At 43.9% G+C, this 25,662-nt stretch overlaps 1 protein-coding gene across 1 annotated transcript; it reads right to left on the bottom strand.

Annotated features, from left to right (window-relative positions):
• Positions 1 to 1,127: 1,127 nt before the first annotated feature.
• Positions 1,128 to 24,402, bottom strand: KDM4A (lysine demethylase 4A). Its single transcript, XM_069862950.1, has 22 exons — positions 24,295 to 24,402; positions 23,866 to 24,021; positions 22,782 to 22,957; positions 21,624 to 21,738; positions 20,561 to 20,754; positions 19,066 to 19,115; positions 18,501 to 18,604; positions 17,413 to 17,550; positions 16,269 to 16,519; positions 15,300 to 15,490; positions 13,733 to 14,094; positions 11,899 to 12,019; positions 11,137 to 11,315; positions 8,764 to 8,968; positions 8,397 to 8,473; positions 7,491 to 7,546; positions 6,458 to 6,566; positions 5,258 to 5,446; positions 4,437 to 4,607; positions 3,837 to 3,956; positions 3,084 to 3,176; positions 1,128 to 1,895 (listed from the first exon to the last, which is right to left on the bottom strand). Exons 2-22 carry the CDS (start codon positions 24,001 to 24,003, stop codon positions 1,755 to 1,757), a joined length of 3,180 nt encoding a protein of 1,059 aa, XP_069719051.1. The 5' UTR covers positions 24,004 to 24,021; positions 24,295 to 24,402; the 3' UTR covers positions 1,128 to 1,754.
• Between the last annotated feature and the right edge of the window lie 1,260 nt (positions 24,403 to 25,662).

The following is a 25,662-nucleotide window of genomic DNA, read 5'->3' as shown; positions in this document are numbered from 1 at the left end:
TTTCCAATACTGATGAACAAGGTGCTCCACCGCAAAAATAGGACTGAACACCTCTATGCAAAACAGTGGTTGTGCAAATCTTTGCTACTCATATCGGCCTCCTGACCCTATAAAAATGTAGGGATAAGTAAGATTTTCTTTATAAAAGCTGTAGTTTATTTCTTTTCTGATCAAGAGTTGTTATCACTACACAATACTACATTTTATTGCTAATCACAAATCGATGCACTGGGGTTTCAGAAGAGTTTGGTTTATAGCGTTCCTATGTAATAAAAGGAAAAAAGTTACAAATTTGGACTTTGCAGACACCTTGCTATGTCCCTATAGAAGAAGGGATGCATTAGGTCTGTTTCACTAGAAAATTCTCCTCTTGAACTGCTTCTGGAGAACACATACGTCATTCTCTCCAGTAGGGAAGTCACCCCATCACTCCATGCAAAAAGGTGGCCAACCTGCTCCACAGCCCCAAATCCCTTTCCTACAGAATGGGAAAGGAACACGTATTCACACGGCTCTGACTGCGGTGTGTTAATGCTGAAGTTACTAGGAGCAAGCTGGCACATCTTCCGGATTCTCCTACTAGCCAGCTCTCTCCAACACAACTGAGATGTACTCTACTAATACTCTACAAAAAACGCTGCGGTAACCTTTGCCAGACAGCAACACGGCAGCACTCCTGCTTCAGAAGAGCATTGCACAGCCTTTCAGTAATACATACAGTTCAGTGCGTGCTTTATCTGTCTCAGACCCAACAACAAACTGTTTTAAGCGAAAGCCTGCGGCCACACGACACACAGTGGTGCCACGGAAGAGGTACTGGACTGCTTCGGATACTGCTGCCCTGTTATCCCCAACACTGTGATGCTTGGGTTTCAAGAACGGAGAACGAGGACTCTGGCCATTTGGTCATTATTGCCTCAGAGGGAGTGGGGAGAAACGCAAAAGAAACTCTTTGGGAGCTGAACGTCTACTGGGAGCTGAATGCCTAATCTTGTTAGAAGGCTGCACTGCGCAGGGCTCCAACAGATTTTATCAGTTCTGAGGCACATACTATTACAGTTAAATTCATGACTAAGTTAAGTCAAAACAAGTATTGGAACAAAAAAAATATTAAATGGAGGGTTAAATTATTTGTCCTGTATGATTTCATTTCACATTTCACCTGTTCACACAAGCATCTCCTGTCTGCTTGGATCTGAACAGCCTATAGCTCAACTCTCACAAAGGAGGTGCTGAGAAACAAGAGACCGAAGCTGCTTGTGACAAAAAGATGGATATAAATATAAAAAGAGGTTCAATTTCAAGCACCAGTAATACTGCCTGCTCAAGCCCAGGTGTGGTCACGAGAGAGACTCCCAAATCAGGAACACTATTCAATTAAAACAATAGATCGCACTGTTCTGCAGCTGCCAAGATGCCTGGCTATAACTCCCACAAGAGTTTGTCATCTGTCAAAATTGTCTCTAAGAAAAAAGCAAGACTGCTCAACGAGATGAAAGCACACCCCAAGCTGGCTTATTCAGTAAGGACCCAACTTCAGACCAGGAGTCTGCAGGCATCAGCTTCAGCAAATGGGATCTGCTTCACTATCCAACAGCTGCCTCTCAGCTACTGCAGAGCATCAGCTTCCTAGCTTCCTTATAAAACAAAACAAAAAAACCCTGGATTCGAAGCATCCAAATATGGCCTGTTGCATTGGAGCGTTTAAATCCTTGGGGGAGGTGGGCATCTTCTTCCTCTGCCACAGGCAGTGCTTACTCCATGATGGCCCGGTACAATGCAGGTTCGATGTAATCTTCACGGTAGCGTGAATTGATCACTCTTTGTCTCTTCCTCTCTTGTCTGACCTCCTTCTCTGCAAAGATCTCCGTGAAGCGCATATCTGAAGCTATTGACTAAGAGAAAAAGCAGAATTAGTCACTAGAACACAGATCAAAGCTGGCAAACATTCAGCCTTCCTCAAAAACTCACTGAGCACAAGAAGAAAAATATTTAAGAAACTTAATTTAAGAGTCTGGGATTAAATTTAAGTGAACTGCAATCTAAGATCTAAAGAATCACAGGTTTCAAATTTAACCAAGTAGCTAATTTCAGTTCACAGTCACTTACTTAAAGGAATAAAACCACTCATCTGTTCCAACTTCCTACCACATTAGTACATTTTGTGCCTTATGAAGCAAGCATGTCTGAGTACTTGGTCACAGGACTCAGCTGTGACACGCTTCCTTAAACCTCTGATGTCCTGTTTGCCTGCCAGCAGGTTCTGCATGATCACACCGTAAAGGAAGATAACTATGGACAGCACGCTAGGGGATGTTTTTCATAGTGGGAAGCACAAAGCAATAGAACAGGGACCCAGAGGGGCTGTGGGTTCTCCATCCATGGACATAACCAATACTTGATTGGAAAGAGCCCCAAGCAACCCTGCCTGACTTCAAAGATATCCCTGCCTTGATCAGGTGACTGGAGCAGAGACCTGCAGAGGTCCTTTCCCACTCAAATTATTTTACAATTTAAAAAAGTGGCCAGCTCTGTTGATCCCTACCCTACTAAGAACTTTTCAGAACGTGGGGTAAGAGAAGAAACTTGGCCATTCTTTGCAGTGGAGAAACACAATGAAACTCAGGACAACAGGCACAAAAGGTTCTTAACGTGTTGTTCCAGGTGACTGGAGCAGAGACCTGCAGAGGTCCTTTCCCACTCAAATTATTTTACAATATAAAAAAGTGGCCAGCTCTGTTGATCTCTACCCTACTAAGAACTTTTCAGAACGTGGGGTAAGAGAAGAAACTTGGCCATTCTTTGCAGTGGGAAAACACAATGAAACTCAGGACAACAGGCACAAAAGGTTCTTAACGTGTTGTTCCAGTGACTCCATCCTATAAGCTCCCATGTTTGCAGAAGAAGTTTCTCCAGAGCAAGACAGAGCTTTGCTTTTGTAGCCTAATCAACTACCAAGCTTCGCAACAACTGAGGAGAGTATCAGACTGCAAACTTTGCTGCCATGCACTCAGCTAGCTGTTCAAGGACAAATCAAGTTAGAATGGGCTTCTTTAGTAGATGTTTACACCTTGTTTACCTACCAGCCTTGACTTCACTCTCTTCGGAAGCTCCTCGTCAAGAGTATACACATCATCCCTTTTCACCATCAGCTGTGACCCATCTTCAAATTCCACCTAGAAGAAAAACAGAAGTTGTTCTGCCAGAAGACTTGGAACTCTCCCACAGTGACCCAGAACTTGCCTTGATGTGCTCTCACTAAAGAGAGAAAAGCAAACCCAAGCTTATTTTAAGTAGTTTAAGCTACAGGGACAGGCCTGCTGGAGAACTGCAGAGCTGCAATTTTTTGAGAAGCTGACGCTTCGATGTAGGTAGCCAGATAAAAGCAGATCTGCAAGAAACCACTTCACTCTTATCTCCAGCAACTCTTACCAGCATCTGGCATTGCTGACAACATTCAGTAACTTCCCCTGAAGTATTTAAACGTGACTCCCCTATAGCTCTGCTGGCTTTCAGAACAGCCCTGTTAACATCGCAGAATTGCAGAATGGTTTAGGTTGGAAGGGACCTTAAAGATCATCCAGTTCCAACTCCACCACCCACACAGGAAAACATTTCTTCCTAATATCTCATCCAAATCTCCCCTCTTTCAGCTTAAAACTGTTCCCCCTCCTTCTATCCCTGCTCTCCCTGATCAACAGCCTCTCCCCAGCTTTCCTGTAGGCCCGTTTTAGTACTGGAAGGCTGATACAAGGCCTTCTCTTCTCTAGGCTAAACAACCCCAACCCTCTCATGTTCTGGTTGTTATGAATGATAAAATTCAGACAATTCAGTACCTGGTACATCTGGATGGCATGTGAAGCAACAAACTTGGCTCCATAAACTTGTCCGTCTGTCCATCTCACCTGCACAACTTCCCCTTCAGCAGGAGGACCTAACTGAAGACAGTCTCGACTCTGCAGCATAAGGGAAAAAGGTGGGACAGACCAGGAGAAGGGTAAGCAGCTTCCTTATGTGAAGATTCAGCAAAACACACAGGAACCCATCCCAGTTACGTTGCACAACATCCCAGTAATTACTTCTTCTAGGAATGGAGACACATAGATCTTTGTCATCTGCATTTAAATCCCAACAGTGAGCCCAACTTCAAAGTATTCATGCAGGAATGGTATGCAAGCACCAGCAAGTTTTCCTTCAGACCTTCCATTGCTGAGCAGCCAGAGATGAGCTGCGCTCCCTGTTACACCTCTTCCCGTGTGCCCTCAGTTGTCAGTCTCAAGCGATACCCCAAGGCCATCTTACAGCTCACCTAAACCACATCACAACCTAGAGTTGAAATAACTACCAAATCCCCTGCTGTGCAGACTCTGCAGCAGCAAGAATTGACTCGCACCACGTGCCCTCTGCCGGAGCCAAACTCCCACTGCACAACATACCACAATGTCCTCTGGATACAGGTTATCACTGAAGGAACCATCATCGAAGTTGACCTCGTAGAATGTCTCCTTTGCAAGGCTGACCACTTCACACTGATAGAAGCGACCATTCTTGTGCTTGCTGATGACTATCTGTCCAGGTGACAGATCCTGGAGTGCAGCCTTGGCTCGCTGAGAAGAGAAAAAGCACTTCATGCACAATAACACAACAAAGAATGTGTTGAGGACCACAGCTCTGGTACTGGCAGACAAGGAAGCAAAATGAGGTGAGCAACTCTACTCAAGACACCAGTCTTGAGCATTTGTAGAAAAGTTCTGCCTCTGGTATTTCAAATGTTTGAAGCTTAATCTGTTAAAATGCAGCTGTTTTAAATTTACTTAGTAGATTAAGCTCTCATTCTTCAGAGCAATGCAAGGGCTTTATGGCAAATATTGTCTAGAAGACTGTTGTGGTTTTGATGGCTAAAAGGGCTACAAGGGAACTTTATAAACTAAACAATCACTTCAACATGGAATGCTATACCCACTCATGCAGCCTGCTGGACTCCCAGCACTAACTTCTGCATACAAAATATCACAGCACAAACCCCTCTATCATTCCTCATCACAGCAGTCACAGGAGGGATGTAAAGCTCTCAGTCCTTCTGGGCTGCAAATCAAAATACAATAAAGGACCCGACTAAGATCACTAAGAGCAGCAGCAAGGTAGTCAGAATCCAAGACCAACACCATTAGATTATACTGAACATTCTGAAAGCATCAAACTTTTCAGTCCCTACAAGACATGCAATTCAAATCCCCGGAGTCACACACCTACTCACCTCTGACTGAAACGGAATCTTGTGCCTGAAGCAGGTAATGAAGACAACAAATGGCCAGTCATCAGGCTGCATCATGACTCCTGCTGCTTGGGCACAGCTGACATGAAAGGATGTGGGACACCGACCATGTGAGCACTGCACACAGCAACCTGCAATTCTCTTTCTTCTTTTCTTGCAGAAGATGCATTTCTGTGGACAGAGAACTAGATGTTACTAGTTGGCACTAGCTTTTATCCACTAACTGGTCTAAGTGCACGATACTGCGCCGTTTATTCCCTGTGAGAGCGCTGTTACTTTCTGATTAAAAAGAAGTAGAAAGCAACTAATTCTAGTTTATCTCAAGGCAATAATAATTCATAAATTTAAAGTAATCTCATAGATGAAAAAAATACATTAAATATCTACCAGCTCACAATGCATAAACGACAAGGATGCTAGCAACAGTAGACCTTAAATTAAATCAGTCAACAGGGCCTTTCAGCACTTGGATACTAAGCTGCACAGAGAGGAACAAGATTAGAATAACAGGCAATACCAGTGACCAAAAAAACCCAAACCAAAACCAAAACATAGAAGTAACAGTTAAAATAGTATCAACAGTATCACTACCAGGGACCAAATAGTATCACTACCAGGACCAAATAGTATCACTACCAGGGACCAAATTACATCTGGGTGAGGCCTAATGTGCTGTTGTAGGAAAACAATGTTATCTGTAATGCATTAGCTCTTGCAAGGCAGTTAAAATCATTTCTCCCTCAACACTGAGCTGTTAGAAGAGTATCATACAGCTGTTTTGTTGCTGAAGACATTTACTTGTAATACAAATGCCTTACATATCCTGAAGCATCTTGGTGCTCAACAGCAGTATTTGACTTGCTTTATTTACTATGGATTAGAAAAATAACAAATATCACCAATGCACCATTGTACAAATATCACTTCCTAGCTACAGAAAACTGTGCCCTCCTTACTCACTCCTCATCTGGATACACATACTACAACATGGAAAGGTTCAAAAAATGGCAACTGGGACAACTGCCATTTTCCATCCAAAAACCAGAGCCAATTAAATTCTTCAGTCTGGAAAGCAGATGACTTGGGCTTAGAAGGATAAGCAAAGTCTCCCAGATTCTGAATGGACTGCAGAGACACTTTGAAACCTCACCAGGGAAGCACAGGTGATCACATGATCCTTACCAGCCTGAAACGTTGCAAGGGAATTTTACCAACATCTATGGGACTCCGTTCTGCAATGTTCACAAATTTTGCCTCCAGTACTCCTACAGCACACATCACGTGAACCCACCTGTCAGGACAAAAGAGGGGAAAAAGAAATTAATATACATCAAGCTGAAAGAGGACACTAGAGTTTAAGACAACACAGTTCTGTCAAAGTTTGCCACATAAACCACGACAAATAGCCTCTGAGAACCAGCAGCGCAATCTTTCTTCCTACTGCAAGTAACAGGGCACATGTGGAGCAAACCCAAGACTTCTTCATACTTCCCATCTACTACTACAGGCTTAGCAGGACAGCAATTTAGTATGGCTTGTGCTGCATTACAACAGCCTGCCTGACAGGTTTATCCTTCACAAACCCGTCCCGTAACAACCGCTCAGTCATAGAGTTGCTTTTGAGACTATGACCAAGAGATTGTGGCTCCATATGACATCCACCAAATTTTTTGTGGTCAAGTTTTAGTCAGTCCAAGGTACTAAGGGTCTCTCTCACTGCTGTTCTGCAACAAACAACTTCAGACAATCCACCACAAAGGGTACAGCACAGGCACTCGTAGCCAGTACACTTGCTGTAGAGGTACCCTGAATTTCAAAATGTTGTGCTACTTCAAACTACGGTTGTCCTTTGCCTCCATCACTGCCACATATTACATGGAGAAATCAAAATCCTCTATGAGAAGGTACTGAGAGATGTTATCTCATCAGGAATCTTATTTTTTTATGTGGTCTATTACACTTCTGCACTATAAAATGCAAAGCAATTAACAGCTGCAGTTTACAGAATGAGAATGAGGCATTACCTGAAGAGACGATGATCGCTGCATGTGAGTACAGCGAACACACTTTACTGCAGCCTCCCAGTACTACAAGCATGAAAGGTGATGTTGGTCACTCTATTACACTAAATGCAGACATGGGCTTTACCAGCTTACCCTCAGCTACTCAAGACTTCAGCTTCTCCCTTAAGACCAAAAAAAGCTGGAACACTCACTTGTCATCATTAGCTCTCTGCAGTGCTCCTCCTCGTAACGAACACAAACAGCAGTCCTGGAACAAGGAAGGAAGCATTAGCTGAAAGAGTGAAGTCCAAAGTGGTACACTTGCTTCAGAACCTCCTCCTCAAAACGCATGTCCAGAGGTAAAAAAACCATTTTACTGACAGAAGAGAGCGAACTACCTTGTACAGATCAGCCCTTCAGCTTTCAAAAGTTCAGGGCAACAAAGATAGACTCAAGCCTGTTGAATGCACACAGACCTATCACTGAATACTTCTTCAGGTTGTGTGTTATGGGTTCCTTTTAACAATCACAATACCCTATATATCCTCTGAGGATGCGTAAAAGGATCTGTAACAAGCATGAAGAAATACAATTTAACAGGTTGACCTCTTCACCTGATCTAGAGCCTATATAGCTTGTTGAGGGAATGTCAGTCCTAAAACATTAGAGAATGTTTTGAGTTGGAAGGGACCTTTAGAGGCCATCTAGTTCAACCCCCCTGCAGGACCAGGGACATCTTGAACTAGATCAGGTTGCTAAAGATGTCATTCTTCTTGCCTTCTTCCCATGTGCACATCTCCCTAGTTATTAACAGAAATTACTTTCTGTTTCGGAAATAGTAGCTACCATAAACTAAAACAGACAATGGAGCTGTTCACAGATTTATGCAGAACATCTTCTCTATGACTCAAAGGAGCTCAGCAGCTTTGCACTAGTTGAAGGGATTATACCACTATGGCTCAGAAAACACCCAAATGCAAGAGACCACTCTGAAACATTCTCTAAATTGCCTTCCTTTCACAGGAGGGAATAAAGAAAAATATAACACTACAGAAACTTTGTTGCAAGTTCCCAGATGTACCAGACTCCACCTATGAAAATCTTATGAGAAACTTTACCTCTTCCAATGCATTTTCAGCACACCTGGAGCACATCCAGTCTTCAGTGGCCTTGTCAGGGGATACACCATAACAGCCTAGAACAGACACATCACACTTTGGAGTTTATCTAAACTCAGATCCATTCCCCCATGGCTGAGAAATATAGCAGGAATTAAAAGCAATGAGCCTCAGGATGATTCTGTATATTTCAAGTTATCCATGCAGTGAACTCCATATTTCAACACAGCTCTCAAGTATATACCACTCAGGTAAGGGCTGAGGTTGGGACTATTTGTACGTTAAACAGACTGGCAGAGGCTCACTATAACGTACACACTGACTAGAGAGAACTGCAGAGTTTAGGGTGAAGTTTAGATGCACTCACTTGCATGAACACAGACGTGGCAGTTCTTGCATGTGACGAGTATGCTGGTTCCATCTTCCTCCAAGTAGGGAGTTGAAAGACTAAGGTCAGTGCTGCAGCCGGTTGCAGTAAAGCACATTTCAGGAATCAGGGGTTTGGTTCTAATCTTCCCATCCACAGCAGCTGGAGTTGCTTCAGAGGTCTGACTGTTGCCACCACACTCTGACTGTAAGGCATGGACAGGGAATTTGTTTTACAAGTAAAACTGTCCCATATCATCTTTACTCACCCACTATTCCATCTAAAAATAGTTTAAAGAAAGAGTGAAGGTGCTGAAAGATTAAAGTTAGTAGTCAGGTGAAAAAATACTTGGTTTCTAAAATCCTCACTACTGCAGCTTCAGAATGAAATGATTTCCTACCTAAAGGGGTAAGACTGCATCCCTCTAACAGGAGAGATGGAATCACCAAGCCCACCACATGCTCTGCAGGCACCATCCCTGTTGCAGCCGTCCTGCCCGCTACTACAGAAGATCGTAATGCTGCATTTCAACACTGTACATTTATCTTACCTCAACAAGGGAGGATTGTGATCACACAAATCGATACCTACTGCAATCCCCATTATTTTTTCCCAATGTCGTTCTGAACAAGTCTAATGGGCTTTGAAACTAATTTGCTCCTGGGAAATAAGCAGATTAAAATGTAGTTTCCCACTTAAAGCTCAGGAGACTTCTAGGCTAATTGTTTGTAATTTATTCACCTAAACCAACGCCAAACCGAACGCAAACACTTGTAAAGTTTACAGACGTATGCTTCCATTCAAGTTACCCTTCATAACTGCTAAACAGAAATGAATCTCTTTGAAGAAATGGTTCAAATCACCTTTTGTATCTCACAGGCCACCAAAGGAGCTTGCCTCATCTTTTAAAAAGACTATTAACAAAAATTGCAGTAGCAGAATGAAGCTGTACTGTCCCTCCTACAGTGCTTCAAAAGGTAGGAAAAAGAAGCCCAGACAAGGATCACAGCTGGAAGGGAGCTGTGGTGTTTTCAACAAGTCCGGTTTATTCAAATTCTGTGAAACGTACTGATTTACACTGAACATCACATGTGAAGCAAAAGACTAAATGACTGAGGGAAATCTATAACCAAGCTGAAGGAAATGTGACTTTTTTTTCCTAAGCTGCAAGACACTTTTGTCTTCTCAAAGGAAAAGTGAATATTTGCCTGGCATTTTGTGCCAATGTTTCATTTGAATGGGTAACTGAAGCAAGTTCCAGACCTGCTACAGACTTTCTGAAGTTGGAGCAAAGACCCTAACCACAGCTCAAGTCTTGGAAGAGTTTTTGCTTTGCTGCCTGGTGTAGACAGACATTTGAAAACGTGCAGCTAGAGCTTTCTGCTTACTCAACGCCCCCCAAACCTTAAACTGTCTTCAAGCTGTTAACTTTCTACACTGTCAGCACCAATGAAATCCATGTACTATTCAGTTTCTGTGTAGAATTTCCACTCCTAACAAGAACCTCCTCTCAGACAGAAATAGCAAGATTGAACAGAAACTCTAGTCTTGTTGTTTCACAGAAATTAGGATCTATATGCAATATAAACTCTCAACAAAAACAGAGGTCTTTATTTCCAAAACTGTGCTGAACATCTTCCTATTGCCAACATAATCACACAGTGACCTCAAGTGAATCAAATATGCTAAGCATATGAGAAGGGACAAACTATATCTAAATTGCAGGTGGAACACACAATTAGACAACTATTTAAACTACCTTAAAATTACTTAGCGAAAAATCCAGCATGGGACTCCTGCCTAAGCAGTAAGTCAACTTGACAGAGGGGTTCTGCAACCAAACCCAAGCTACCCATTGCTACAGCCACACATTTTCCCTTGCCATAGCTACTGCCAATATGGATATAATCCAAAAAAAGACAGCTTTGCATTTATGCCATCCACAAACTCAACCATATATCCTTTAAAGTAAAAGGTTTTCTCCCTTGCCAGTTCCCGAAAGACCGCATGCTATAAGTGGACTTAAAGTGTTTTTTAAAAAAAGTGTAGAAGTGAAGGCGTCAGTGTGGAAAAGAGAGATGGGATTTTACAGTCAGCTCCAGCAACATTCAGACTCCGTTCTGCAGTTCTAGCAAAAGACGCAGAACACAAAACCTTATGCTGAACAGCTGAGTGCGCCCCGGGAACCCACAGGCCATCTCAAGTGTGGTGAGGGTCACCCAATTGTGCTCTCCTGGAAGAATTCCTTGGGAGGACTGCAGCCCCGATCCAGCAGTTGTCAACTGACAACATGCAAACAACACATTTAAAACTATGCATCACAGCAACAACCTACCCAGTCTATGTTAACATGAACAGACTTGGTCTACATACCTGATACGTCTGGAAGAGCATGCAAACAGCACAGTAGGGAGACTGCTGAGCCATGGTCCTATTGTATTCTTTTTCAGCCTCAAAATTGGGTGGCCGATTCTGCCAGAGCTGGCTCAGGGGTTTGGCCCATGCTTCTGCCTCCTCAGCCTCTTCTTCAGGAGTTAGTTGCTCTGATGCCTCTGCAATAAGAGATCATTCACTCGGTAATTCTGTGTCCTTTTATAGAAATCCAGTTAAATAATACAAGAAGTTATGAATGGAGACGACTGCCAGAAATCAAATGTACAAGAGAGTGATGGGAGCCAGTAACTTGGTCTCCTTTTTAAGAGGCTTCTACTAATCAAAGCAACTGTGCAAACACAAGATAGGCTTATTGGGTGAGAACAGCCCCAGCTGCAAAATCTGGTGGGTTTGGGTTTGTTTGGTTATTTTTTTTTGTTTTTAAATCATGAATATTTACATCAGCTACTCAAATGCTCTAAGGCAGATGCAATTATGCAACAGCCTCTGGTACTGGTTTAACCCTCCTTTCAGAGTTATGATTTCCCAGAGAATGGAACAGGAAAGAAAGACTACACCGTTTGAGAGAGAAGTTTAGTGATGCAAGAACAAAAAAAAATAATAAGATGAGCACCTTGTCCAGGGATGCAGAGGCGTCACTTGCTGACTCCTCTTTATTGCCTGTTACTTAAGAGAATAACTCTGTCTGCAGAAGCTGAGAACCGTTTTTACCATTGCCTGAGAAGCACATAGCTTACTCACCATCATCACTAATGCAGTCTTTAACCAAGAGGGGGTGATGTCGTGGGAGTTTGCTCAATGGCTGGCGTCGGCCCTTGGACTTCTTACTTTCCTTCATCGACCTTATATACTCCTTCGCTACCTGGACAAGCAGACGTAATTCAGCAGTCAATTAGCACAATAAAGGAATTAATTCTGAGCTTTAGCAAAACCTCCACAAAATACACCTGTGCTTCCATGATTTTATTTCTAACAAACTAACTTCAGCTCTAAACTAGATAAGTTTTTGAAAGAGCTGCTTGCAGCATTTGTGTTAGGGAAAACCAGCTAGAGCTGTACTAACTCTGTTGAGCCATTAGAATAGAAACTTTTCACAGGTCCTAGTGTAGCTTTTCATGCAAGTCTGTTTATGTATGAAGCAGGTAAAAGACGGAAACAAAGAAAGTCAAGTTGAATGGCTCAGCTTAGAAGAGCCATGATAAGAAGTCTCATGCATTTTGGAGAAATCCTCAGGTTTTATGTCAATTTGAAAATTCAAAATTTAAAAATAAAACCCAATAAAATACTTAAAAATAATTACAGAGTTCACTGATATCTTGAACTAACAGGCTTATTTTAGCTAAGGGAACTTACACCCTCTCTGCTTGCATTGATGCCTTTCCAGACAGACTGGAAGGAAACTACAGGAACAGTTATTTCCTCTTCCCGTACCCTTATGTAAAAACAAGTGAGACAGTGACAGAATTAATACTAACCTAACAAGAAAGGTAATAAAGGCAATGATTTTAATGGCTCAGGAAGTCTCTCAGTAGATAAGAAAAGGGAGAAGTTTCTTAATTTGTTATTCCTCTAACAGCAGAAGCAAATGCTAGATTAAATGCACCTTACATCTTTTAAAATCTCTTCTTTTTACAAAAAAAAGCCAGAAGATGGCATAACAATCATTATATCTAAAATCCTACATGGAGTTGGGTACAGAAATGCTTTTATTTAAAAGGAAATTAGCATTCCCAGTTACCATCTGACGGAAAATTTGTTTCAATACTGGGGAAAACGATCTACACCCATCTAAAATGTCACCTTTTTCCCATATGGCGTGTGCAGTGGAGGCACATGTATCAAAAGCAGAATTTCTTCAGTTTAAATATGGATAATGACCCTTTCTCAGTTTCAGCTTACTCATCAACAGATTTGCCCATTTGCTGTTTAATTTCTGTAATTCCTGAATTTTTAGGACAATCATTATCAGCCTCCCACTCTCTAAAAACAGATTTAAAGATGGAAATAATATTATTTGAAAAGACACCACCAGGTAAGATTTTAACTATTACAGCATTCTCTTGCCTAACAACACACTTCTTACACTCAGGTTTGCATTCTCCCTTCCAACATTTTTGTTGCATTGTTTCTTTTTCTAAAAGGGAAACACAAATGTACATGTGTATGTGATTTAATAATTAAAAACCCCTCAAACGTATTAATGTGCTTGTAATAAAGGCTGGATTGAACTAGATTCATTTTAGGTACACGAAGGTGCCTATTACTATAAAAGGACCTGAATCAGCCTGTAACAATATCAAGTCAAAACCACTAAACTACCTTTTCCCTTGAAGCACTTAATTAATTTAGAGGGGATCTCCACATTTTCTAGAAGAGGTAAGAGTATAAGACTTCCACCTTAATTCTTGTTTCTTTAGTAAAACCCATAGGTATTAAAAAAAAACCATTAACAACTAAGCAACCTGCTAAACAAACAGCAATGGAATGAGAATCACACAGATAGGAAGTTCTGTCACAGCAAATCCATGATGACATAATACAGCCCTTGAGCTTTCAGTACTCTTTCCATTCATACCTCTGCCAGTTCCTGTTCATTCATGCTGGCGGTGGCACTGGCTTTCTTTCCTGAAGTGTGTTCACTGTCAGATCCGCTGGCATCCCCTCTAGCGTAGCTGTGCACTGTAAGCACCCCAGCTGGCCCAGGAACAGTTTGTTTGGCCAACAGATCAGTTGATTCAGAGTCAGAAGAACCAGAACACACCGGAGAGCTGGGCTGAGCACTGGAAGCTGTGCTCTGCTTTGAAGTCGTTGAAACTGAAGTGGAATTTGAAGCATGTGAAATGGAGAGATCCAATGCAGCTGCTTCTTGCTCTTCCTCTTCTTCCTCCTCAGGCTTCACTGCATTCAGTTCTTCAGATTTGGTGGAGTCCACACAATCTAGAAGAAAACATACACTGACTTCTTCTAAAGTCTAGGCAGCAGAGAGAACATTTGTGCAATCATTTGCACAAAACCAAAAAAAAGCAACATTAAGTCATGTAAAGAGCAGATCATTCATTCAAACACCGATAAAATCATGGTTGGTTCAGAGAGAGAGAATAAGTGTCTGCTCATTACCTCTTCTAGTGCAACTAGTGTATATCAAACAAAGCTAGTAGAGAGTGAGTTAAAAACAGAGATGATCCTTTATACAGCATAGCTGAACAGCCCAACTCCTGGCCACATGCTGCTGTGGGTAAGAGGTTACAAGGATTCATGGGAGACATAACAGAAGAGAAATAAAAACCCACAAACCAATAGAAGATTATTAAATACAAGCTGCAAAAGGCTGGAAAACAGAATACCAGAGGGAAGCATTATATATGTTTGCCCTGTTCTTAGATGGTTCATAGGCCCCTTGCTCCTCCCTTAAGAGCAAGTATAAGTGATCCATTACAAGCCATATTAATTTTCCTCCAGCCTATTGATTATAAAAAGACAAATAAAAACATCTGTACATCTGAGCGTGTCTATAAACAGGTTACATTACACAACAGCGATGAGGACCTTAGGCTACTGAAGCATCCAATATATTTATGTATGCAGGCAGACAAAATTATAAGAGCAAAAATCAAAAGCTAGAAACACCAACTTCTTAAGCAAGCCTCATGCAATACTTCCTGTTCCTTTTAATTCAGCTGAAAAGCAGCCTCCCCCCATGACCTACCTGGTCACTCAGTCACTGAAGCAGCTGAAGGATGGCTGCCTACCTCTTTCCTCTCCCCCAGCATTATTTTACAGTTTTCACTGGGAAGTTCCACAGATAGGCCACAAAAGCTAACAATTCAAGCTGTGGTTATTTCATTTACTGAAAACAGTGGCAGAAGCATCAGACAAATTTAACTAAAAGGCATAACCTAAAATTGCTCTGGATGCACTCTCTGGTCTTGAAAAAACAAACGGTAACATCTCAAGCCTTGTGACAGCAAATTTCTGAAGTGTTTGCCATGGCTCTGACAAACAAGTGTCTAGTTTTTTGGACACGACAACATCCTATTAATTAGCACAGGAGACAGCGCCCCAGATTCAGCTCTAGCAGCTTCTCTCCCCAGTGAATAATACCCCGGTGCCCCGAACCAGGATAAAACTCAACACACAATTACCTGGAAGCTTGAGTCCTTCTTCACCTTGCTGTGCAAGTTCACTTGTAGGTCTCTCACGAGGCTCTGCCACGTCCGCTTCACAGTGCGCAGAGCTCAGCTCCTCCTTGGGGAAGGCCTCACTCTCACTCACCTCCTGAGGCACTTCCAGGCAGACCCTGTGCCTTTTTGTTCCTATGCGGTGCTTGGGGATGCTGCAGAAGACAAAGCCATACGTCAGGTTACCAAACACGTAAGCTTGTTGAATTTGTGCCTGGATGCACAAAATAGAGTCTGGTTTCGATCATTTTTTTACGAGACAGCATCAGGCAAGCCAAATAACTTTCAAATTTTTCTAAATTGTTTCCTTTGCCTTTACAGAAGTTGAGACAGTAATCCTTAGGGATGAATCCTCAACACCTTAATCGTGTATTAGGCAGCCATGTTCTAGTTGGGCATTCTTTACTTCAGACAAACCAACCAACTAACCACAAAAACCAAACCCCAAAACAACAACATAAAACCAACACCAAAGACAGCTTCAGGAACAGTAGCTGACACTGGCTGAACAAGATTTAATGGCAAAACATAAGATGACTGGCCTGTTGCCTTCAGCAACCACAAACTGCACGCTGATGTTGCAGCTTGCAGCACTGATAGTACTGGAATTTGTCAGCAAGTAATGTCCCATGATCTCAATGCACTCCCTTTTTTTCTGGCCTCCCAGTGTATGGTGCATACTTCCAACCCAGGTTTTGGATGCCTCCCCAAAGTTGAAGAACTACCTTCCAAGCTGGTGCATTTCCTGGCTATCACAGACCACCATAAATGTGAACTCAAACAGTAGAAACAAGAGTAAACCCTACCCCTAAGCAAATGGACCACCGCTACCTCTGACTGCTTTTGTTCTACCAGAATGGAAAACGTTTGATTGCAGCTGGGTTCAGTTTCTAATAATCCAACAAAAAAGCAGAGGACTATATAAAGGATTACCTTTTTGTCTCTTCCCTGTCCACCTCCTCTTTACATGTCTCTCCTGTTTCCATTTCCTCGGCACACTGTTTCCTACTCTTTACTTTTTGCATGAGATCCCCTTTAAGGAACTCTGCCGCCTCTGGAGTTGGAAGAGCATGGTCAATGACAGTCACATCCTTTCCGGCTTTCCAAAGCTTGTAACGATCTGGCTGGTACTTTCTCACGAATACATCCATGGAGATCTTCACCATGTCCTTCCGACACGAGCACTGAAATCACAAAATTCAAGTAAGGAAACAACAATTCTACTCTGCGTTCCTGTATTACTTTGCTTTCAGGAGCCCAACTGAAGAAACAATTCCCCTAGTTCCACACAGTTATGCCTCAGAACTCTCAAGACTCTCCCAGGAAATCAAAAGGACATCTTTTAAGTTACTAAAAACTGGGCAGAAAAGCAGGAAGAAATCAGGAAACAGAAGACCAGATTTTATCACAGTAACTAAGAAAGAAAGCTCACCAGCCTATTCAGAGTGGCTCATAGAAGCTCATCCAAAACCAGCCAGCAAAAGCAGACTACAATGAGGAAGTTGGAGCCATGCAGACTCTGGGCCTACCCAGAGCAGCAGAGGTTCCTCTCATGCGGGCATGGTTACAACTAGTGCTTCAAAGCATTCACTTCAATGTAACTTCTGAAAACACAACCCATGGTTCCACGTTATAGCCCTCTACGGGGCTATAACACCATCGAGTCTAAATGTTCAGCCACGATACTTATTTTGTGGGTGACTTGAGTTACTGAAGTCATACTTCCAGGCTAAATGGTCAAACAACAACAACTAAAATATCAGACAAAATACTGTTGAGTCCCGACCACCTAGCAGACCCTTTCATCTTTGGAAAGGCAACCAGTCCCTTGCTCTTCTTTGAAGCCTCACTTGATCTACACAAAGTTAAAAAACATGTTCTATATTCTCCATAGCTGAAACAAGGACATGAAACAGGAGGCTGACTGGACATTGTTACTGTATCAGAAAGCATAGATCACATCTTAAATGGACAAAGCACTGAACTTAAAACAAACACTAGGGCTTAATGAGCAGAAGAGCATTAGGAGTATAACAGAAGTTATTGGTATGCAACAGGGTGGCAACAGACCACTTACCAGTACAGACTGCTTCCCATACTCGATCCACCGAAGAGTAGCAAAGTTGGTAGATTCAGCACAGTTAAAGCCATGATTAAAGCCAGCATGATAGCTATAAGGAAAGGTTATCATGAACTCTCCAGCCTCCTGTGTCACCTGGAAGAAAATTGAGACACCACATTGTTATTCATGATTTAAGAGCCCACTTGTTAAGTCTGAACAAAAGGAGCTCCCATACCCCTCAGGAATGTATCTGAAACCTCCACCCACAGAGAGTGGTTGGAGTAACTTGCTGCAATGAATGGATCTGATAAGTAGGAGAATAGTGAAGGTAATTATGTTAAGTATCTGCTTACTGGAAAGCAACACCCACTAGTTTTTACCAAAACACAATTGGTCAAAATAGCCCAGAAGCATTTATTAGGCTGCGACAAGCTCTCTGAAAGACATAAAATACTTTTCTGTATCACCTACAGATTTGGCTGAGCTTATAAAGGCCAAGTAAAATTTCTATCAACATACAACTTGGAAATCTACTACCGTTTTCTTTTGCTGTTTCTATTCAACTCTCAGTCAGCCTCCCCTGCTGCTCTTGAACATTTCCCTATTGTCTAAACACATTCACAACAACAAAACCCTTCAACCACCCCTGCAGCTGTGACAGTACTTCTGAATAAGGACTCAAAGATGAGTCTTCGATGTGTGTGTTGGGGGGTAGGGCAGATTATCACCTGAGAAAGTAAAGAAGTCTAAAAAATAATAGGGAACAAGTCTGAAAAAAACCCAAATAATCTCTCATCTTCACTGAATACACAGCTAAGCAGTGAAGTTCATTTAACACAGGATATTGTAGATCTTGTTAAGTTAAAACAAAATAATCAGAAGACAAAGCATTTGTTTCTAAGAGTCCTTGACAGGTTTTTCTGTCTCAAACTCTTTCAGACCCCAACTGCCAGATATATGGAGATACAGTGGGAAAGGATTGCCTTTTATGCTCCCTGTTCCTGTTTTCCTCTCAAGGCATCTGCTATTGGCTGCTGTGAGAGATGAGACACTGCTGCATGAACCAGGACAGAGCAGCTATAGCTGCAATTACTTTTCCACACCTTATCAAATGGGATTCCGTATTTCTTCAGGATTGACGGAGAGATGAGTGTCATCTTGTGACGAAGAAACGCTTCACAACTTTGGGCGCTTCCTGGAAAGAAACCTGTTTAAAATAAAGGCAGGGAGAGATGTTACTGTTCTGCTGTGAACTACATTAATTTTCAGTAATTTAGGAAAGGTCTAAATAGTACTTTTGCCTAGGCCTAAAAGCATGGACCACCTCGTCTGAAGTCTGAAAGAGCATAAGAATGATCACTTGTAGGCTTTTCCTTTGACTAAAACTTTCCAGTTCTAATAATTAATAGTTAAGGAATTTTTCATTAAAGGTTAGACAGACCACAACTGCATTATTTGTAATGTGACATTTCTCCTATGTGTACATGACAAACAAACTCTCAGAAGTAATATAATCTATATCCTGAAAGGCAAATTATCAGTTCAGTCATACCAACCTGTGGTTTCACAAATGTTACAGACATGTTGTACTCTAAAAGAACTGAAACCCATTGTAGCCATGTATCCCACCTTCCACAATTGCAAGACATGAAAGAACTACCCAATTACCTTTTGCAAGTCTCTCCAGTCGCTTCCCATGCTCTGGAGGAATAGAATACCTGCAGTCATAACAAGAAGTCTTAAGTTCAACTGACATGAGAAAACTCTAAGTTTAACTGAAAATAAAAACGCAACAAAACATTAATTACTCAAAAAGAAAAAAAAGCAAAACTCCTCCATTCTACACTGTTTCTTTCAAAGTTCAATGATATAAAGCTAAAAATCTTCATCAACAACTTCTCTATCCCAAGAAAAATCAAGAAGCTGACCATCTACTCTACCAACTACCAATTAAGCAGTCAAGGACCTAAAAAGCTGAATGTATTTAATTAGCAGATCTGTAAGCAAAACATGAATGTGAGAAGAAAGGGAACAGCACTTCCCGATCCATTTCAGTTCATAGCTGTGCAATTGCTAGTACGCTCAGTGCAAGGAGGAACACTGAGCAAGACAGAAAATGGAATAATCTCTTTCAGCTGCTCAGACCAAGATGGGATTAAACCAGACACAACGGCACATCCTTAACACGTGCACAATTTGCCGTGTGCTCTTCACAGCTGTATCTTTCCATACACACGTTTTTATGGGCACCACAAAACTCTTAGTTGGTTTCACTACAGTAAATAAACCCACCTACTCAGCTTGCTTTCACTCTGAAATCGAGTGCTATACTCTTGATGAGTTCCTTGTTAAATAAACCAGACTAAGGTATCATCATACTTAACTTCTTCCACATACGTCTGTAGAAGAAGCAATGGCCAAAAGGTTTATCTGACTGAACTATTCTGTTTTGTGTTCCCATGCTATTGCCACTGCACGGGTTTGTTCACTGGTCATATGGCGCTAGCCATTATTTTTTACTTCAAAGTTGTATTAAAAGGCAGCCAAAAATGCTAGTTTCCAACAGAAGTGCCATGGAAACAATTGTTGAAGTTGCTTGAGAAATTTATTTGTGAACAGAAAGGAATGATTAACTCTTAAAACACAACCCATGCTACAGAAAAATTTGGGAGCCTCCCCTAAAAACAATTATGAAAGCTCAGACACTGGATAAACCACCCAGCCAGATCCACTAGCCTGCTTTGAGATCTGTGATAAATAGCTACGTGTCAAAGTCTGCTAAAAATTGCCTGTTCCTCTAGCACTGTGTGACACAGGCATATTACCTCTGCCTAGTCACTTTAGAGCCTCAGGGAATCACAAGCAAGTTAGCTAAGTTCTGGCCCTATTGCAGCAGAGAGCATCCGGCTTTCATTGTAATTCTGAAGAACTCTTAACATCAGGACAGAGAAGCACTTTATATAAGCTACGCAAATAAACACCACTGACGCACTGCTTGGTGGTTCCTTACAGGTTTCTAGTGTTGCTGTTGTCAGACATCGCTGCAGTGCAAGACTGGAGGGATGGCAATTCCTTTAGTCAACTCCCGTAACTTCCCGACTTTTCTCCTGTGTTTTATGATATTGTTTTTCTACACCTAGAAGCTTCCCCTAGAAAAACTTACCAGGATTTGGGTTCCCCAAAATGCAGGTAATTAATACTGTAGAGATCCATATCCTCAGTATGCCAAGCAAAGGAAGTTTTCCACATGCCAAAATACAGGTAAGGAGTATTCACTCCCTCAATGGTTATGCCACTTTCATTCTCCACAATATCCAGGATCGTGTTCAACCTGCCGATATTCCACGTATCTACATGCTACAAAACACAAGCCACGTGTTACACAAGCATTATGAAGAACTGAGTGACACCACTAAGGTGACAGCTGCAAAAGCAATCAGACACTGGTGAAACAGCACATCAAGATAAATCATCTACTAGCCCAGCTCTAACAATTAGCAAGTTAACATAAACCAAAAGTTCCACATGGTGTTAGCTTACAAAGCGATTGTTTACCAGACACCTTTACAGAGGAAAAATAAGTTATCCACCAACATAATAACTAGGAAGGAAAAATAATCATGAAGCTACAGACTTTAGAGCAGAGAACAATAATGCAAGCTTGAGCCGATGTTCTGTTTAAAAGACAGCAGACTGAATCCTCTTGAACAGAAACACTTTTCATTCCAAACATCTTTTAAAAAGAGTAAATAATCGTGATTTAGGAAACCAGCAAGCAGAATGCTTTTCTAATATTTACCATCCTAACACATGCTGGCTACAGAGCTGTCCCACAAAAACACATGCACTAGGGGATACCAAAGCAGTGCGCGTTCACTGATCAACACTCAAACTCTCACACGCCTTTCAGGACAAAGCACCATAAAAACAACACTTATGCAACAGCAGTTTTTACTTTCTTGAACTAAACTGTATTACACTGAAGCACTAGAACGCTACACCAAAGCTCTTAGAATGTTACCTCTGTTCGCCTCCTTTCTCAGAGTTAAAAGAAGAGTACGTTATAAACACAGGGTTTATTGTGTTCCTGCCTGCTCCAGAAGCTGGGACTCTGCTAAGTCTATATTAACTCTTCCTGAAAGTTAAGAGTCTAAAGCTACATTAGTACTTACGGAATGCCACACAGAGGCATAACTGTTACCTGAAAACCAAACCAGTTGCCTTACCTTGTCATAAAGCGTGCCATTAACATCGGCTCCATAGATGGGGGCATTGAACGTCAGGTTCTTCCAGTATTTTCGTTCAAGATCTTCAAAATCCGTGTAGCGGGGTGTGCAGTACCTGAAAAGACAACAAAGATAAGATACTAAAGACCTCGCAGCTGGATACTTAACCAGTCTAAAACAATGTTCTCCAGCACTGAAAGAACCAAAAATAGTTAATTACATGTTATCAGCCAGACCCCTGCCTCTAAGCACAGTAATTGGAACAACCACAGTTCTGTTCCTGCAAGACTTGGGAACAAAGGATAAGGAAAAAAAAATATTTTCCTCATTTCTCAGTTTACTTTCATTTTTGCTTTGTCCTCTTTTCTCAGGTCACAACAATTTCACTTCCTAGTTGTCTCTACTTAGCAAGGAAGGATGTCGCCAAAACCAGGAATGACACAAAGAACAACTTGAAAAAAAACCCCAAAACCAGTTGCCACTGTAAAAGCAACAAACATTTTTACACTCACCTGCCAGTACACTGGCCAAGCACCTTCAGTTTACCAACAAAAAACATGCTCACAATGTCTATTCTCTACTAACTACATACTGGTCTCTTTGTGCAACACTGGGGGATCCAGTTTACACTCTAACACCTATTTAATCTGTGTGCGCGTATATATACATCCCAATTATATATACAGCATAAAAATTGTCGTTAAATTATTCTATTAGAGAAATAGAATCCTAAGATCTGCTGTGTACAGCTCTTGAAATACAAAATAAGCTTTAGCAGACCACCTGCAGCTGACAATTCCAATGCCATTTCTAAATAGTTATTTCAAAGGCTGTTTTGCTTAAACTCCTTTTCAAGTGATCTTTTCTCTGCCCCCTTTTTCATGTCAAGATCATTCCTTTCTTTACTACTTTACTTAGTAAAAACTTCGATGGTCTGGCTGCTATAGACAAACAGAGAGGAGTCCATAACTGAAATAGAGTTCTCCTGGAATCCTCTTGCCAAACACAGGTGACCGAGGTGCCAATCCTCACTCTACTCCTCATCTGCCCAGGGCGTTAGGATCGCACCACTGACTGACCGCCAGTGCCAGGCCCTAGGAAAGTCAGAAAACACCAATCCAGGCAGGAACACAGAGAGGGGCGCGTGGACAGACATACTTGTCGCTGTTGGCGATCCTTCGGAACTCGCGGACAGTCATGGCCTTCTTCTGGATGTTGTACTGGGTGAAGAGGCCAGACTGTCCCGTCACCACTTGCTGGATGGGCGCCGGGATGACGAGGTCATCGATGTCGTCGTAGCATCGCCGTGGCTTCCACTCTTTCGGAGGGATTATCTGCAGGAAGCAGAACGGAGCCGGTAAATGCTGAGCGTGTATGGGATGTGTGTGAGGGGGTGAAACGGGGGTGTGAGGGGGGGATGTGCAAGGTAAATGTGGGTGCAAGGAGGGGAAAGTGGGGGTGAGAGAGGAGAGGGAGCATTGTGTGAGGGAGGTGGTTCTCGGGAAGGGGTGTCTGTGCGAGCAGCGTGTCGGGTGGGAGGGCAGCAGCAGGGTATGAAGGGAGAGTGAAGTTTGTGTAAAGAGGGGGAGCCTGTGTAAAGGGGGTGGTGTGCAAGGGGTGTGGGCAGGAGGAATAAGGGGAAGTGTAAGGGGGTATGTAAGCTGGGAGGGTGTTTAAGGGATTTGTGTTTTAGGGGAGGTGTTTAAAGAGGGGTGGGTGTGTAAGAGAAGCAGGTGTGTAAGGGTGTGTGTGTGCAGGGGGGCGTAAAGGGAGGTGTAAGTGGGGAGTCGGTGTAGGGGTGTGTGTGTAAGGGTAGGCATGTGTACAAGGCCTGTTTAAGGGGGATGTATGTGTAAGGGAAGGGATGTGTAAGAGGGGTGTTTAAGGGGTGTGTAAGAGGTGTGTGTGTGTAAGGGAAAGGATGTGTAAGAAGGGGTGTTTAAGGGCTGTGTGTAACGGGGGGTATTTAAGGGGTGTGTGTAAGGGGCGTGTATGTGTAAGGGGAGAGGGTGTGTAAGGGGAGAGGGTGTGTAAGGGGAGAGGGTGTGTTAGATGAGTGTGTAAGGAGGGGTGTTTAAGGGGTGTATAAGGTGAGGGTGCGGAAGGGGTGTGCTTAAGGGGAATGTAAGGCAGGGAGGGGTGCATGTAAGGGGTGTTTGTGTGCACAGGGCTCCATGCCAGGGGGGTGTGTCTGTCGGGGGGGGGGGGGGGGGTGTGGGGGGTGTGCAAGGGGGTGTCGCACCTTGGCCAGCCCGGCGCGGTGGGCGCCCTGCGACTCCACGTAGGCGATGTAGCGGCTGAAGTCGCGGAACTGCTCCATGGTGGGGCGGAAGGTCATGATCCGGGCGCTGGGGTTGAGGCTCTCCAGCTCCGAGGCCATGTTGTTGCGGGGCCGGCGCTGTGGGGGGAGGGAAGTCGAAGGGGGGGGAGGGAGGAGGAAGGGGCGTGGTCACCGCGTAAGCCCCGCCCCCTTCCGCGCGCAGCCCAATCACCGCCGCGTCCGCACCGGCCCCGCCTCCCCATTGGCCGCGGCCGCCCGTCCGTCGCCGCCGCGGCTCCTCACGGCGCACGACGCCACCCGTTCACCACCACCACCCCCCCCGCCCCCGGCAAAGCCCAAACGCCGTTCGAAGGCGGAAGGGGCCCGGAATCGCCGTTCCGCCGCGCTCACGTCAGCCGGGAGCGTCGCTTCCTCGCCGTATCCCTCCGCGCCGCGCGCACAACGAGTCCCGCGGCGCCGCCGCTGCTGCCACCGCGGCCGATCCCCACCGCCCGGCCCCGCCCCGCGGCCCCGCCCCCTGCCCCCCCGGCGGCCGCGGCCAATCGCCGCGCGGCTCAGGCCTCGCAGCCAATAGGAATTCGCCCCGGGCGGGACAGCGAATCAGGAGGCCGGCAGAGGGGCGGTTGCTAGGTGGAAGGGCCGGGGGCCGGGCCGGGCGTTGCTAGCGGGGCGCAGGCCCGAGGCGGGATGCGGCCCTGCCCGCCCCTCGGGACCCGGCCGGGCCTGGGCGGGGGGTCGGGGTTTGGGTTGGAGGGGACCCTAAAGCCCCTCTGCCTGGGCAGGGACACCTCCCTCTGGACCAGGCTGCTCAAAGCCCCATCCAACCTGGCCCTGAGCACCTCCAGGATGGGGCAGCCATGACTCTGCTGGGCAACCAGGGCCGGTGCCTCACCACCCTCAGTTTCTTCCTAATATCTAGTCTAAGTCTTCCCCCTTCTAATTTAAAGCTATTCCCCCTCATCCTGTCGCTCCATGCTCTTGTAAAAAGTTCCTTCCCAGCTTTCCTGTAGCTCCTTTCAGTACTGGAAGCTGCTCTAAGGTCTCCTGGGACCTTTCTCCAGGCTGAACAATCCCAACTCTCTCAGCCTGTTGTCTTACGGGAGGTGCTCCAGCCCTTGGATTAACTTTGTGGCCTCCTCTGGGCCCGTTCCAACAGCTCCATCTCCTTCTTATGTTGAGGATTCCAGAACTGGACACAGGACTCCAGATGGGGTCTCACAAGAGAGGAATAGAGGGGCAGAATCCCCTGCCTCGACCTGCTGGCCATGATTCTTTGGATGCAGCCCAGGACACAGTTGCCCTTCCGGGCTGTGAGCACACATTGCCGGCTCATGTCAAGCTTCTCATCAATCAGCACCCCAAATCCTTCTCTGCAGGGCTGCTTGCAATCACATCATCCCCCATTCTGTAATGAAACCACAAATTGCTCTGCCTCAGCCTTGTTGCTTGCTCAGCCTCTGCACTTGGCCTTGTTGAACCTCATGAGGTTCTCACAGCCCCACTTCTCCAGCCTGTCCAGGTCCCTCTGGATGGCATCCTGTCCTTCCAGCATGACAACTGCACCACTCTGCTTGGTATCATCTGCAAACTTGCTGTGGGTGCAAGCAATGGCCTCAAGCTCCGTCAGGGGAGGTTTAGGCTGGACATTAGCAAAAAAATTTTCACAAAAAGGGTCATTGGGCACTGGAACAGGCTGCCCAGGGAGGGGGTTGAGTCACCTTCCCTGGAGGTGTTTAAGGCACGGGTGGACGAGGTGCT

The sequence above is a fragment of the Phaenicophaeus curvirostris genome, chromosome 8, assembly GCF_032191515.1.
Source record: "Phaenicophaeus curvirostris isolate KB17595 chromosome 8, BPBGC_Pcur_1.0, whole genome shotgun sequence".
NCBI lineage: Eukaryota > Metazoa > Chordata > Aves > Cuculiformes > Cuculidae > Phaenicophaeus > Phaenicophaeus curvirostris.
The sequence above is the reverse complement of the archived record's forward strand: the minus strand, read 5'-3'. Positions and strand labels throughout refer to the sequence as shown.

Bases quoted from the DNA above. Each gene is read 5' to 3' on its own strand.
- KDM4A (XM_069862950.1), bottom strand. From the start codon at position 24,003: ATGGCCTCGGAGCTGGAGAGCCTCAACCCCAGCGCCCGGATCATGACC. The intron at 21,739-22,781 runs GTATGTCTGTCC...TTGTCTTTTCAG, and splicing joins AGGATCGCCAACAGCGACAA to GTACTGCACACCCCGCTACA. The intron at 11,316-11,898 runs GTGAGTAAGCTA...CTCTTATTGCAG, and splicing joins AGACTGCATTAGTGATGATG to AGGCATCAGAGCAACTAACT.